At 37.5% G+C, this 17,057-nt stretch overlaps 1 protein-coding gene across 3 annotated transcripts in view; it reads left to right on the top strand.

The window, feature by feature from the left end:
- The window catches only part of EXOC4 (exocyst complex component 4), an 827,540-nt gene that overhangs the window by 395,288 nt on the left and 415,195 nt on the right, over positions 1-17,057 (top strand). For all 3 annotated transcript variants that reach the window (XR_003795333.1, XM_029234271.1, XM_029234272.1), the window contains exon 10: positions 5,163-5,259. Coding sequence is in view for 2 of the 3 variants with exons in the window: in XM_029234271.1 (XP_029090104.1) it covers positions 5,163-5,259 (97 nt within the window). In the remaining variant the exon portion in view is untranslated. The remainder of the gene's footprint in view (positions 1-5,162; positions 5,260-17,057) is intronic.

Below are 17,057 nucleotides of genomic sequence, written 5' to 3' on the forward strand. Positions count from 1 at the left end.
TTTTCATCTAAGCTCTTGGCACAGAGCATGCGTAATTTTAACATTTATACATTTAATATTGATTATTTTTAACTGAAAAATTAAGAGAAAGACTAATTTCCTGTCGTCAGGCTCTAAGTATTCTCAGCAATTTTTTAAAATTTCACTGCAATTCTATTGACCCTAAAATAAGACAAAAGTGTTTTAATTGGTCTCACTAATGATATTGACTAGTATGATGTTGCCTAAAGTAGCAAGTATAACATTTTTTGAACTTGAACCTTTTGTTTTTTCAGTTTATGTTCCAATGATATGTGTGTGTGTGTGAGAGAGAGAGAGAGAGAGAGAGAGAGAGTGTGATCATTTAGATCCTTAACTGCTTGGTAATTCTAAAGGGAAAAAGTAGACAGTCATTTATTTGAGATGTACCATGTGTCACATTCTGTACTGAATGCCCTGGAGTACGTTATCTTACCTAAACATCACCACAAGTCTCTGAAAGAGTTTATTGCAATCTGTGTTTTATAAATGTGAAAGTTGAGACTCAGAGAATTTAAATATTTTTATCATACTTATACTACTAATAAGTAGAGATCCGGGGTCTGACCCAAATCTTTTTCATTCTTCCCACTGTACGGTATGTAGTCCTCTCAGGGAGAACATTTCTTTCTATTTCTTTCTGATACTTTGGGGTTTTTTGTGTGTTATATGAACATGACTATGTTAATTATAAACTACATCAAATTCTAGCTGGGAAAAATCAAGGAATATATAAGTTTAGGAGCTAATGACTTATAAGTAAATAAATTCTAAAAGAAGGGTCTAGCCTGCGCGCACTAAGATGCTGTCATCCCCGCAGTCACTGGGTGGCCCTGGTGCCTTTTGCCAGTCACCTGAGGGAGCCCGTCAGCCATTGTGCTCCTTGTTAGGACCAGGAAATATGACTGGAGCATTTTGTCCCCTCCTTTCTGAACAATATATATTCTACTTGTAATATGGCTGTCAGTTCCCCTTTCTTTCCAGCCATCCATCATCCTTCAGCATTTTCTCTGGTGCCTGTCACCTGGCCTGGGACAGCAGGGATTACTGTGAGCATAATGAATGAAGGGGAGGGAGCTGCACCGGCCCATTCCCTGCTCTTCTCAGGATTGAGCAACATGTTCCCTAAGAACATTCATGACGGCAGCTCCCACATTACTTGATTAACAGAAGGCGTGTGAGGAGGGGCAAGTTTTGTTTCTCATGCAGAATATTGAAAAGCTAGAATAAACCTCAGAGGATGGAGACTCGCAGACCATACAGTCTTTGGCCATGACCTTTACTTGTGGTCCTGACAGCTTTATTTTCAAGAACTATTTTCACTGGGTTGGTGCTGTTTATTAGTAATTTAGTTAGCTAGATTTGGACTTGTAGTCTGTGAAGAGGAAATCGCATCAAATGCAGTGTTGATGGCACTTGGTAATGGGCTTGGAAAAGCATACAAGGTTCCTGTAGATGGAATTTTGGTTGTAGGTTGAGGTAGGAAGGGGAATTTTTCTTTTCTTTTTAATAAGTATGCCCAATCTTTACTTTTTTTTTTTTTTTGCGGTACATGGGCCTCTTACTGTTGTGGCCTCTCCTGTTGGGGAGCACAGGCTCCGGATGCGCAGGCCCAGCGGCCATGGCTCACGGGCCCAGCCGCTCCGCGGCATGTGGGATCTTCCCGGACCGGGGCACGAACCCGTGTCCCCCTGCATCGGCAGGCGGACTCTCAACCACTGCGCCACCAGGGAAGCCCCAATCTTTACTTTTAATTAGTTTAACCGTACTGTGTGAATCGGTAATAGCCTTTATGTAGCTAACACAGATTTAGAACAAATGAAGCTATTAGTTTCTAGCTTGATGCGTTGTCATCGTGCCTTTATTTTCACAGCCAAATCTTCCTCCCACTGACATTTCTAGTGGCTGTTGTGCCTTCTTTTTGGTATTTTGCATCTTTAGTTTTTGTTATCTGTGTTCCCCATGTGATTGTCATCAACAAAAGTTGACGAAGCACATCTACTAGCTGTAAGCCTTTAGGGATGCAGAGAGCATTGCTGACATTTGTTAGGTTCTTGGCAGTTCACCAAGGACTTGCACATATAGTTTCTCATCTAATTCTAATAACATTCTACTGAGTTAGGTCATCGTTTCTTCCTTCATTCATTCACCAAATATATATTTTTTTATAAGTACTTTCTGGGATGTTACATTCCAAGTGGGGAGAAGGTTACATAAGAACTAGAAAACAAGTGACAGTAACAGAAAAGACCTATGTTAAGGTTATGTGGTTTATTTTATAAAGTCACTGTTAATGGAGTTTTGGACATTGGGAGAGGGGCACTTGACAGTTTAGGTGTAGACCTGGGCCCTAAAGGAATGGTAGGAGGGGAGAGGTCTCCTCAGATAGAGCCCAGTGTGGACCAAGGCATTGAGGTGGTCATGCATACAGTGTGTTCAGTGTGCATGAAGATGCGAGTTTGGAGCTGGGGTAGTCAGGCCTGTATTTAATTATTGAGTATCTAAAATCAGAAAACTTCAGAACTTTTAGAAACCATTAGAGATCATGCAGTCCAACTCATATCTGTCCTTTAAAGATGTGCTCATATCGAGTAGATAAAGTACATTATTTTTTCTGTGTAGATTTATGTATTTTGTAGGAAATCATTTATGTTGTTCCTGGAGTGCAGAATATAACCTGATTTCTTCGACACATGCACGTTTCCTTGGTGATTCAATTCTGACTCGATTTTACGATCTTAGGAAGAGAAGTGTTAGTAAAGAAGTTATTTTTATTCTTTATTTTTTGTTTGTAACCATACCATGTGACCTTTTGAGGAAGATTTTTATTAAAGGAGTAGCACCTGTTGTAGTGTTGATGCTCTCCCCTCGCTTTCCTTTTAACTGAGCAAAAATCACTGACTTAGCAGAGCACATATCTCCAGTGCAAATATAATAATACAAGAGGATTTTTTTCCAAATGAGAACAAACAGCTCATGATTTTGAATCTAGAGCTGTACATGCCATTACAGTTTCTGTTTTTCTTAAGAAAAAACATCCTTTGATTAGTTGGTGGAAACGACTGAGCCAAGTGGGATTTGTCTAGACTCTGATGCCTCTGGGAAGTCTTGATGATCCAGGCTATGGATTTCTAAAGCTTCACATGTTTTTATCAGTCAATTTCCAAGATACCTCAGAGACCATTAAGGCAGATAATATATCAGGTGAGATTTATGTTTGGTATCATGCAGAGAACTATAATTAAAAAGAAACTTTAATTTAGCAAAAATAAGTGCAGTATTGTAAGTATAGATTATTAGGGTTTTGAGAAAGTCTATTAAATAGCATCTACCTTTCCTGTCGGAGTTCTGACACTATTATGAAATAATGTAAGTAAGTAAATGGAAGATGAAATACCACTTTTATGTTGATATAAGCTAGACTGAAAGATGTAGCCTAGTTAAGAGAGCCAGATGAGTTTGCTGACTGAAAATCAAAATTAGACAAATTTACTTACTTATAGAAGGTACTGGACTACTTTATCCTTCTCTGACAAGGTAGGACCTTCATTGCTAAACTTGGTGAGACAATGCTGACTTTGTATAGGCATTCTGGTTTCTAAAGTGGAATAAGGGGGTTACTGAGCTCTGCATGCCCAGCTATTTCTTCTCAATTTTACCAAAGGAGTTAGTTCACTTCCCTTGAGTGGGTAAAAGATGGACAGAGGCCAGGGATTACTTTAATTGAGCTTCATCCTAATGCATAGAAACATGAAGGGGGGGGGGCAGGGGAACATTTCTCCCAACACCCCAGGATGTACATTTGTCACATTCTAAACTCTGAAATTAGGATATATCTTAAATCAGTGACATCTTAATGGCTATCGACCGGAAGATAGTCATAATGAGTTGTTTTTGCCTCAGTACGTGTGAGCTGAGTGGTTATTCTTCACATCATGACCCTTCAGTATTTCAATTAGTGAACCTCTTAAGGACCATTTGACGAAAGAGTATTAATCTTGGTTTTGTAAGAACACCTTCTCTTTAAACCTTCTAATAGTATCAAGAACATGTCAACATTAAACCTTGCAGAATTGGTATCAGCAGCTTGGAGTAAAATACTGGATGTACTCCTTCAAGAAATCCACTTAGTGAAATTGTTTAGAAAACAAAGATAGTGACAACTCTGAGCCATTCAGAAGAGCTGGACTCTGAATATTAAATAGTTTTAAGAATACCTTAACCAACTCACTTTTCTTAGGTTTCCTTTTTATATGTGTATGAGAGATTTTGGCTAAATACCTCTTTATCTTAAAAACCTTAATAAATCCTTAAATTTACTTATTTATGAATTATTTAACCTAGTTCTGTATATTTAAACTGTAAAGAACTTTTCAATAAGAGAAAAAAGAAGATTCCAAATAATAAGGAAGCATTGTATACTTTAGTTAGCAGGATTTTTTTTTCTTAGTGTTACTTAAAACAATAGTGTATCTTACAATTAGTGAGGTCTTAGATTTGATGAAATATGCTTGGTTAGGTTCATGTGGGCCTCTGCTGCAACCTTTCAAGCCCTAGACAAGCCTGAATGTCACTTCTTCCTTACCCTGAAGTTTTTTTTGTTTTTTTGTTTTTTTTGTGTTACGCGGGCCTCTCACTGCTGTGACCTCTCCCGTTGCGGAGCACAGGCTCCGGACGCGCAGGCTCAGCGGCCATGGCTCACGGGTCCAGCCGCTCCGCGGCATGTGGGATCTTCCTGGACCGGGGCACAAACCCGTGTCTCCTGCATCGGCAGGCAGACTCTCAACCACTGCGCCACCAGGGAAGCCCTCCCCTGAAGTTTTCATGCTGTACAAGGTTGACAGTGGTGATTAGAGATCAAAATTTTAACCGTAACTGGGTTGTACCCTTGCATTGTTTCTTTAAATATACAGTTATTCTTACTGTGCTTCCATGTTCTCACTCCAGAGTGAAAATGCGAATCCATTGCTTATTTAATGAGGAAGACTGAATCAAGTCATTCAAAATAAAATAATTTTGTAAATATTAAAGGCAGCTGTTTTCAGAGATGATCTTCCTTGTGATAGTGTAATATACATCTGATAGGCTTATTTCTTTGCAAAAGTTCTGATAAGCTAATCTCTCTTTTATTTTTTTTCTGAAAGGGGGTCCTGATGACAACTTAATTGAAGGTGGAGGAACAAAATTTGTCTGCAAACCTGGAGCCAGAAATATTACTGTCATATTCCATCCATTATTAAGGTAAGTCAAATCCTATGTACTTACTGAAGATCAATATTTTCATTATTTATGCTAATGTACTGAATGCCAGTAGGTCAGTCAGCATTGAAACAAGTCATAAAAAGAACTTTTTCCATTTTATAGGACTTCACAATCAAAGTTCGTCAATAGAAAATTAATGTCAACCCTACTAAGTAGCTAGTTGGTCTCAGGAGTAATTCTTCATAGATACATTTATTTGATTTCCTTTCTTAACTACTCCCTGTCCCTGTCCTGTTCCTTGTCACTATCCCTTAACTATTTCAGGGGTTGGCAAACTATGGCCCACAGGAGAAATCTAGCCTGTCCCTTGTTTGTCTAAATAAATTTTTATTGCCAGAGTCAGGCTCATCCATTTATGTATTGCCCATAACAGTTTGGGGGCTCTATTTGCAGAGTTGAATATTTGCAGCAGAATCCATATGCCTCACACAGCCTAAAATATTTACTTACTGGCCCTTTACAGGAAAAAAGAGCAGCACCATGATCTGTCTGTTTTAAACTAATGACTCAGATATCCTTTGAGAACTGGCAGGTCTCTGAACAAATATGATTTACAAAAACTGAAAGGCATTATATCAATCAAATATGTGGTTTTATATATTGAAGGATAAAACTTGTTAGTGATGAGAATGAAATCTATTAAAATGCTCAGTTTGTTGTGATACTGTGATTTAAGAAAATAAGAATCTGTGATACTTCCATTTAAAAACCTTCTAAGCCCTAAATACCTTTAAAAAGGTACTTTTGCGGGGGGCGCAGGGAAGGAGTGTGGTTATTCAGTGGATCTCAAGTTTCAGTTTTATAAGATGAGAAAGTCCTACAGATGTTACACAATAATGTGCATATAGTTCACACTTCTGTACTGTACACCTGAAAAGGTTAAGAAATGGTAAATTACATGTGTGTGTTTCTTTTAATTTATTCATTATGGCTGCGTTGGGTCTTTGTTGCTGCACACGGGCTTTCTCTAGTTGCGGCGAGCGGGGGCTACTCTTAGTTGCGGTGCGCAGGCTTCTCATTGTGGTGGCTTCTCTAGTTGTGGAGCACGGACTCTAGGCTCATGAGCTCAGTAGTTGTGGCTCGTGGGCTCTAGAGCGCAGGCTCAGTAGTTGTGGTGCACAGGCTCAGTTGCTCCACAGCATGTGGGATCTTCCCCGACCAGGGCTCGAACCCATGTCCCCTGCATTGGCAGGCGGATTCTTAATCACTGCACCACCAGGGAAGCCCAAATTACATGTTATGTGTTTTTGAGTACAACAAAAAAGGGTACTTTGGGGACACAGATATACAATATAATATTAATTAATTAATTTATAATTAATTTATAATTAATCACCTAGGTAGATAGATTAATATTAATATTAATCTATCTACCTAGGTAGATAGATTGATAGGTAGATAGCGTGCGTGTGTGTTTTTGATTATTGGAGTTAGTGTGAATGTCATAGAGTGAAGTAATTCTGTATTTCTTTTCCGAATATTTTTTATCCTTGAGAAATGCACAAAAGTTGGCCCACCCATGTCAGTTTGATGTGTGCATTGGCATTTGGCAGAATATTATTCTGAGTGTTCACAGGTATGTGATTTTTTTATACCGATACATGTTTGTTCTTAATGAGCTAAAGCTTATATAGACATTTTGAAAGATGCTGGTGATTAGACAGTCTAGCAAATAACATTGTAGGTCATACATTATTCACGCGTGGGAGGAAATTTTGCTGTCTTATTGCATTTTTATGAAACACAATGGTTTTTTCCTTGTCCTCAGAATTATGAAAAATATTGCTATCTTTTCAGACTGTTTGACCTGTGAAGGCCTGTGAAGCACTTGAGTGGCGGTATATTTAGATTTCAAACCCCACGTTTGAGTCACTGCTTTGGAATTTATATAATAAATGTTAAATGCTTTTAGTCTTCAAACTAAGTAACGTTTGGAGATTATAAATTTTTTTCCTAAGCTTTCTCTTACTTTTGTATTTCCAAAATATGTTGTGTGATATATGCCCGAACACTGATTGCAACTAACTGGCAATTTTATATTAATGGAGTAAATTGGAGGGTCAGTCACGGTTCCAGCCAACATGTCAATGCACATTTCAGCAACAATGTGAAGAGAGGTAAGAGAAGCCAGTCTAGTTAGCAGAAAAGGGTAGGCCGGTCCTTATGAGAAACAGTAGGAAGAACTGAAAATCTTAGTGAAAAACAGAGGATTTGATATCTAATTTCAAATATATGTGCCACTTAAAAGAAATAAAGTGGTTTTGCTTTTTGTTGTTTTCTAAATCTGGATTAGAGCTAGTTAGTTGGTTGGATGGTAGAGAGATTTGACTCTACATAATGAGAATTTTCTAATGAGTCAGGCAATTCAAAAATAGGAAAGTTTTCCTTGGAAGACAGTATCGTTCCTAGAGATGCTTAATCAAAAGATGCAGTTAACAAGATGCTGAATTGTGAGGTCAACATTCTTTAAATATATGATTGGAATTCTTTATAATATACTCTGCAGCTTCAGAACTCTGGATGGAAGTGTTTCTTCCAATCCTGCTCATTTGGGTTCCTTTTTTATGTTTCAGTTTAGTGCTCATGATTATCACTGACCAGGTCAAGGCCTAGTTGACCAAGGCTGTGTCATTACAGCTTTGACTTTCTTCTTTCCGACACAGAGTAAGAGAGACACTCAGACCATGACTGTACGTAGAGCAATTATTAGAATCTCTACAATGGAGTTCCTTCTACTGTCTGTCTTTTTTTCTTCTCTGCTCCTGTTTTTGTATTTTCCTTTTTTTTTTTTCCTTGTGCCAGTAACTGGTACATGTGATTATAAGTTAACCCTTACAGTGACTCTTAAGGCAAAAAGAAGGCATGCTTGCTTCTTTCTGCTGTAAAGCTAATATGGGACTAAAACTATATTTTCAAGTAAACCTAAAATCATCATGACTGCTGCCATGATTTTGACCTAGATTTAAGCTGATATTCTAGTTGCAGATTTTCTTCTCATTATCAATTAAATTTTCTAATGATCAATTAAAATTATTGGAAGCGTACATATGAAAGACTGTAGAGGAGATTCTTTTCAGAGCAAAATGTTTACATAATTGGTGTGTTGCTTTTTATGTATTCTGAACATGTATTTGTCTTGGACTGCAGTAGCCAATATATGCTGATTCAGCGTTCAATGAAATATATTTCCATCCAGCTGGAGGCCCATTTACATCTGATTTTGAAACCTAAATTGATAATGTAATTTGGTATCAAAAATAACATAGGAATACCTAGAGGAAAAACGTGGTCTCTCCCTTTAATAACTTATATTCCTTCTGGGTGTTGGCTATACACTGTTTCTCTGTATTTTATTTTACCCTTCCCTTTGCTTCTCAGAAAACACCCCCTCCCCGCATCCATTTTGTTCTCTTATTTCTGCTTTGCATACTTTGTTATAGGGCTCTTGCTTGGTCATTATCAACTTTCTTACATTCAGTAATTGTCATTTGAACATTTAATTATTAATACTGCCTACTATTTTTTTTTAAACACGTCATACAGCAAGTGAAATATTTTCCATTTCATGGTCAAGAAACCCTTTTAATTTTCCTTTTGTAGTTAAAAACAAACAAAAAAAAGAAGCCTCAAACTAAGCACAGTAATTTTTTGAGACTTTGTTATTTAATAAGTGAGAGAGGAGTGTTCTTTGATTCAAGCAAGAGAAGCAAGAACAACCAGATTTAAAGAATCAAGGTGGAAGTACCATAAGAGAAGGTTTAATTTTTAATTACCTTAATTTAATGTTTTGGTAAGAGCATTGGTTTTGAACTTGGAAATGCTGGGTTTGCCCTTTCTTTTCTTTTGCAATTGAAATAGATACTGGAGTTTTTGATGTCCTTGAGTGAATAGTTTTCAGTACTTCTGGGAGAATTTTAATTACTTAGTGATTATTATATTAAACTCATTGAGTATTCTTTAAAGCCTATTCCTGTAAGCTACCACCTTGTAAATAGGTAAGAAAGTATTTGACACATAGCAAGAAGAAAAAAGTGTAATGCCAGAAAGTTTCTAGGATATTGCTCCTTAGTGAAAGAATATTGAAGTATTTTACTTAATTGGGCTCTATGAATTCAAAATCTGTAAATATTTTGAAAGCTAATCTTTTTTTTTCTTTTTCATTCTTATTGGGATATGACATATTGAGTTGGCCGAAAAGGTCATTCAGGTTTTTCTGAACATCTTATAGAAAAAACAGAACTAACTTTTTGGCCGACCTAATACACTAATGTGTCTAAATCCTTACATGTATATTTTCATATATTTGTATGCATTTTTACATATGTGTCCCAAAAGGTAACCATGACCCAGGTCAATATATGAAACACTGATATAGATCATTTGCGGTGCCCCAGAAGATTTCCTCCTATTGACAGTTGATAGCCATCCCTCATAGGTAGTCATTGTTCTTATTTCTTTGGTTGATAGATGGGTTTTGCTTGAACTTCATCTGAATGGAATACTACAATACGTCCTCTTTGGTGTCTGGCTTCTTTGGTGTAACATTATGTCTGTGTCAGTTACCATGTTTTTGGAAGTAGTAGCAGTAGTTGGTTTCTTTATGTCAGTCACTGTACCAGTATACCACTGAAATTTGCAGTTATAAAAACACAATATTTAATTACTGTTTTGGAGTAAATGAGAACTTTTTAGGATTTTATGGTCCGAAGACCTGCTTACAATTTAAATTCCTTCAAAACAACTTTTCAAGAAATCTTTTGCTTTCCTATCTTGTGGGACCAAGGAGCCACCCACGCAAGTAAGAGATTGTGGGGACAGCTGGGGTGTGGTCTAGCTAGGTGGGCTAGGTGGTGAGCCAGGGTGCCCAGAAGCCAGACTACTTAGATAATGAATATATACTGTGTCCTTGGAAGTAAAAGCCTGGGAAGATAAAATTAATTGACTCTGTATTTCCCAGACTTTGGGATTTATGAATCAGTCAGTGAAAAAATAATTAGAACCAACATAATTTGCCAGTTTTAATAAAGAACAAGAATTTCAACACTAAGAAAAGTAAAAAGTCATATAACCCAGAATTAAGAATTATCTTTCTCACAGAAAGATAGTTGGCAACTTAAGTCAACATTCTTAGGCAAATATTAATACGTAGGAATATCACAGCAAGCAATGAGCAGGCTGAGGCCCAGCTGAGAGGTTCTACCATAATTGTAGAGAGGAGGTAAATCATGTGGTTCTGGTCCATAATGGACAGTCAGTAAAAATGTTTTGAGCAAATGAGTCATTGGCAAGTGGGTAGGCAGGTTTTAAAAGCACAAAATAAACTTGATCGATATTAAGTATTCTTTTAGTAGGTCTTGGAGTCTTGCATTTTAATTCTTGCTTATTAAAAGATACGTGTTTTTAACCTCTTTATACTATCTTGAGCTTATTGTTAATTACCGTTATTCATTGCCTTCACTTTAGCTACTCGGTTATTAGAATATAGTATATTCTGTCCAGTCATGTTTGTCGTAGCCACTCTGTTTTCTGAGTTTTAATCCATCTGCATCCTCTCCTGTGGCCACGAGAACTCCCTGTCAGCAGAGATGCCTGCCGCCCCCAGGCAGCTCTCTTGCTGTGCCCAGTGTGCTTGGGGTGCTGGCATCAGCAAAGCCATCAATATCTCGTTTGCGTATTTTATTTATTTTTTAAATGTCAGAGTGGAAATAAGGATAGCAAAGAAAATTGTATGAAAAGAGGCTACTAAATCGATTCTTTAAAGTGAAATTAGAAATGCTGAGCGGGTTTGATAGAGGTGCATCAGTGCTCAAAAATGCATCTGAGTGAATCTACACTTCTTTCTTATTTTGAAGCTTTCAAGAAAATTGAAATGAGGATTTCACTGAAGAATAAAAAGGACCCAACATCCTTCTCTGAAAGTTGGAAGCCCTATTCTTTATAAGCCTTAATTCATTACATTTTCTCTTTTACATATTTTTGATTGATGTGTTGATTTTTCAAGATGCAACTCCCGACATTCACTAGGAGTTGAATGTACTTAAAATAAACTGAAATTTCATGGAAAATTCTTCAATTTAATCATATTTTTCTGTTAATTACTTTTTATTCATTTACTCCTTTTTTTCAACAAATATTTATTGAGCGATTCATGTGTGCCAGACATTGTCCTTGCCTTTGTTCCTTATTAAAGCATTGTAGTAATTTGAGAATAGAAGAAGATCCGTGACAAAGAAGTCCATTATCCCACCAGTGCTAAATTTCCTTAATTTTTCCTATTTACTCTTAGGCATTTATTTGTTGTAGAGGTACATCTCTTTGTGTGGCCTTTCCTTTTTCAGAGGCAGTTTCTCCTCTAGCCTTAGTCCCATTTCCCTCCATGCCCTCTGGGATCTTGTTCTTTTTGTTAGCTCCTATCACTTCTCTGTCTTCAGTCATTTCCTCCCTACTGGCTCCTTCCCTGGGACCCATAAATATGCTCAACCTCTCCCATTTTATAAAATCTCTTTTCTTAATCCTGCATATCACACACACCCCCGCCCCCATCCCCAACCTATCACTTAAGTTTCCTGTTTCCTTACTACTGAGCTGTTCAGGTATATGCTGTGCTCTTCATTTCCTTCTCACCCTGCCCATTCATTTGCACACTCTTGACCCAGACCCGTCACTGTCTCAATGCCAAATCTCAAGGGTATTTTTCAGCCTTGTCTTACGTGGTTTCATTACTCTTTTACACAACTGATCCTGCTTTTGTATTTCAACCTTTTCCTTCTTTGCTTCTCTGTCACCACTGTCTCTAGCCTCTTGTTCCTCTTCAGATCATCGTTCTCAGGCTTGTTAAGTTTCCCTTCTCTCTACCTGCTCACTCAACACATGTTCTCCACAGAGCCTTCCTAGACTCTTCTTTGCTTACTCTGCCATTATCTCACCTATTCAGTATTTTTAGCTATAACTTTCAAAACGGTATCTCCAAACTGAACTGTCTCCAAAGGTCCTGGAAGCAGGTTCGGGTCTAAAACTGAACTACTAATAATTATCTGTCTAAATTTTCCATCCCCAACCTCTACTCCCCTATGCATACCTACATCCTATGCCAAATCTTCTTCTGCTTCTAATCTTCCTTTATTGCCTGTCCTGAGAGATGGATGCCTCCAGCTCTTTGGTGATCCAGACCAAAAATATCTTGGCATCCACTTAGAAAGCTCTCATCCTCCTTACCTGACTCATGCACTGTCATTGATTTTTTGTCACTTCTGCTTCATAATTATGTCTCATATCCATTCTCTCCTTCCCATACCTGTTGCCATTGCTTTACTCTCTCAGCTTTCTAATTGGTTCCCATTACTCCAAACTTAAACTTCTCTAATCTGTCTTCCATACCTCTACCAGAATGATTGTGCTGCTTCCCTCTTCTTTGTGATTTCCTGTTGTCTGCTACTGCAGTCGGAATGACTTTTTGTAGAGTATAAGTCCTTCTTGACCTTATCCGTACAGCTCTTACACTCACCTTTTATACTTTAGACCCTCACTAGACCTTTCCTTCCCCTAGGTCTGTCATGCTATTACCCACATTTATTTATTTCTATCCAAAATCTACCCACCCATGCCAACCTTCTACTCATTTTCATTATCTGGCATACACTTTATTGTTTCAGATTCAGTCATGTCTGGTCTTCTCTATCAACTTTTACTGGTCTTACACTCACCCGCCCTTGCAAGATGTGAGTTGAGTTTCCTTTTGAATTTTTTGAGATTTCCTTTTGAATTTTTTAAGTTATCTTGCTTCAGACATATTTTCATTATAGCACTTAACACATCATCTTGGGATGGCTCAGGGCAGGACACAGTTTTATTTTGAAATTAATATACCCACACCCAGTGAAAATGTTAGAATAGAAAAATAACTGCCTTATCGTGGGAAAATGGTAACATCTACAATTACTAGTGATGTTTGGGAAGAAGGAGCAGAATAAGGATGAGAAAGGGAGTTGCATTGTATTCAAACTTAAGATTTTTTTTTTTTTTTTTTTTTGCGGTACGCGGGCCTCTCGTTGTGGCCCCTCCTGTTGCGGAGCACAGTCTCCGGATGCGCAGGCTCAACGGCCATGGCTCACGGGCCCAGCTGCTCTGCGGCACGTGGGATCCTCCCGTACCGGGGCACGAACCCGTGTCTCCTGCATCGGCAGGCGGACTCCCAACCACTGCGCCACCAGGGAAGCCCAAATTTAAGATCTTTGCTTGGATATCTATTTGATATCCAAAGAGATAAATTATAAAATTTCCAAATGTGTTTTGTGGTAAAGTTATTTAAGGAGAACCTATTCTTATTTAGGTCATTGTAGAGATGAGGATGAAGCAGAGAGGAAGTCACCTCTTTTGCTATCTTTAGTGCTTTTGTTAGCTGAGAGGCTGCCTGTGTTTGATTTAAAATGATCATCTGTAAAACTCCTTAAGGTAGACCGATAATTTCCCATGACAGCACATAAAGCGCTTTCTCTCCTCCCCTCCCCAAACCCAAGCACACACACCACAGGTACTTCCTGTGTGAGACATTTGTTTAAAGTCGCCTGTCAGAAAAGGTGCGACAACAAGTCTCTCAGGTTTGAAGTTTGCAAACATCCTTCCAACTTACTGAACATCACAAAGGCTGTCAAAATTTTTATTTCCCCATATTTTCTCTTTTCTCGAGGAGAAAAACCATTACAGATGTAAATGTTAGGAGCATTTTGTTATAGGCTTTGGAGAGTCTGCAGGAAGTTTTATTCATAGTTTGGACTGGGGAGAGGAAGGGAGCCTCTGCTGCCATTTTGAAACCTTTCTAGCAATTTAAGTGAACTGCACTGCTGGGAACTAGATATTTTTTCTTCCAAATATTAGTTATATCTCATTTCCTTTTTTCTACTTTCTCTGAAAAATAGGCCTTGATATTTCTAAATTTTCAATTTATTTTTCCTTTTAGTTTCTTCTCAGTCTTTTAGACTCTCTACCAAACCCATTCTTGTATTAAACATCCACATAGGGATTTACCTGGGGGTTGGATGAAACATGTTTATATGTGCTACACTTGTTTCAGATATTATTTGGTGGATAGTGAATAACTACTGAGAAAGAAACCAGTTGTTCTTCTAAATATAATTAGCAACCCCAGCCTAGAAGAAGTTTGCATTAGGTTGTGATGAAGCCTGTGGCATGCCCTCTGCGCAGACAAGAAGGGGAAGACAGATGCATTTCTAATGCAATCAGGAAGCCCCTCTGTAATTTAAATATATTAGCATATCCTGAGAAAGGTGGTGTTTGACTGTCCCTAAGATAACTCAAAGTCTCTCCCAAACAAACATGATTGAATTACTTGAGGGAAGGCATTAAGGCAGCAGGCGTGGTCCTTAATGGATCAATGCTGTCTACGCTCGTTATCACAGCAAACTCCGAGAAAACTTACTGAAGTCCTAAGGAGTCAGTTTATTGATGCAGTCCTAGTGATTTTGCTAGCATTGCTCACATCCAGTTTGCCCCCAAAAGTTTGATGCCGTGCAAACATTGCATTTCTGGAACACTAATATTGTTTCCTACTTGTACCCAGAAAGAATAATGAGTATACATCTTGGATCCTTGTATTTCAGGTTATATATAAAAGAGTAAATAGTCGTTTTGAAACATTCTGAATTCTAGGAATGTTAGGGTAATGTGGGATGAAATTGATCATCTAAGCATATGTTCTGGGTATCACTTTTGCAATCTGCTTGTGTATCGTAAAGGTCTCAAGTAAATAAAAATAACTAAAATTATTGAGCCCTAGTGATATCCCCAGCTATGTTTTAAATGCTTTAACCTGTATATCTAATTCATTCTTCACTGCAACTCTATGTGGTAGGGATTATTATTATCCTTATTTTATAGGTAAGCAACCTGAGGCCTAGAGAGTTGATGTGTTTTGACCAAGATCACCCTATTGCAAATAGAAGGGCCAGGATTAAAGCCCAGGCAAAAGTACCCCAGAGCCCTTACCTCCTACTCTGTATTTCAAGGGTGTGCCTCTATTCAAAACCCTTAAAATAGGAGGTTTCTCAGGCTCTAGGGCTCTTCCACGGAAGTAGTTCATAACCATAATTCTCCTGCTGGCTTAGAAAAAAGGATTTTTCTGTTAAAAAAAAAATGAAGAGTAAAAGACACAATATGACTAGCTCTGGGTCCCAGAGACATTGCAGGCCAGGTCAAGAGCAGAACCTCAGAGTGCTTTGTCATGGTGGCCTAGTCTCATCACTATACCCTTCTCTTAGTTTTGCTTCTAAAAGATAAGCATCTGAAAATAGTTGGGCTGACTTAGAAGAAAACTTTATGAATTTAACTGGTTAATTAGGTGTAATTATTTGCATAAATTAAGAATTTTTATTATATAAATTTACCCAAGGTAAATTTTCAAGCGTATTTAAAATAAAATTTAATTTATGTGAAAGAAAATTTCTGTGCACAGATTAGGGATGTCTCTATTGCAAGAAAGAATTAGCACTTGGGTGTTTTTAGAATAGAACATTGTGATCTCCCTATTAGCTTTGAATCTTGATATGAAGTGAAATGAAAACTTTCAAGAACCCTTGTGCTACTTACAGGAATAGCTTCTTTATGAACATTCTCTGTTGGCATTATCTTCTGGAAAGCATGCATTTCCATGTATTTCGTGGCATTACATTATTTCTCCAGTGACCCCTGCCATTGTGAGCTCTTGTTTTTTTCAATAAGAAATGACAAGTATCATATTCTCAAATATTCTAGTCTTCATATTGCTATTACAAATTGACTTTAGACGCATATATCTCTTAATGTATATGATGCATTCCTTGTTCCTTATTTTAAAGCAGCATGATAGAGTAGGAGCCATAAGAGGAGAGGAAAACAATTCTAACATACCCAGACCATTTGTTTGTATCATCTTGCTAACCCTAACTGTTATATGAGGAAGAGTCGACACATCTATATGTTTATTTGGAAAAGTTTGAGTAAATGATTAGCAGTTTGATTCAGAAAATTTATTAATTTTTAAAAATTTAATTTTATTTTATATTGGAGTATGGTTGATTTACAATATTGTGTTAGTTTCAGGTATACAGCAAAATGATTCAGTTATACATATATCCATTCTTCAGATTTTTAAAATTCACTTGTTCATTTAGTGTTTATACTTTTCTGAAAAGAATGTGAACAGCTGGTTGAACACAGCTGACCCTTCAACAATGTGGAGTTTAATCCGCCCGTAACTTACAGTCAGCCCTCTGTATCCAGGTTCCTCTGCCTTCTGGGATCCAGCCATCCTCAGGCCATTTAGTACTGTAGTATTTGCTGTTGAAAAACGTCCATGTTTAAGTGGACCCACACCGTTCAAACCCGGGTTGTTCAAAAGTCAACTGTATTTTGCTTGAGGAGCAGTTAAAAACTTGGAGTTGTGGGGAAACAATGCCAGAAGCAATTTATGAAAGGAAAGCAATAGAAGTATTTAATTTTTCTTAATTCATTTCTCTTAATATACCTGTGCTTTCCATCGCCTGCCTTAAATATCAGGAAGAGAAAGAAATGAGTGATTTTTCTCTGTGGTGGATTGCAGTGAATATTGAGTGGACTTTTTTTGTCGTGGTGCCTCAGTATACCACTCATAAAGGAAAATAATTTTAAGGTTTAAAATTTAGCTTAGCATTTTCTTGAGCTTATTATTTTAAAATAGTACCCTCTCTCCTTTTTAAAAATACTGATATTTTCAAACCCTTTGTATAATTTCTTCCTAAGGTTTG

The sequence above is a fragment of the Monodon monoceros genome, unplaced genomic scaffold (genome assembly GCF_005190385.1).
Source record: "Monodon monoceros isolate NGI ecotype Baffin Bay Population unplaced genomic scaffold, NGI_Narwhal_1 Super_Scaffold_2, whole genome shotgun sequence".
Lineage (NCBI taxonomy): Eukaryota > Metazoa > Chordata > Mammalia > Artiodactyla > Monodontidae > Monodon > Monodon monoceros.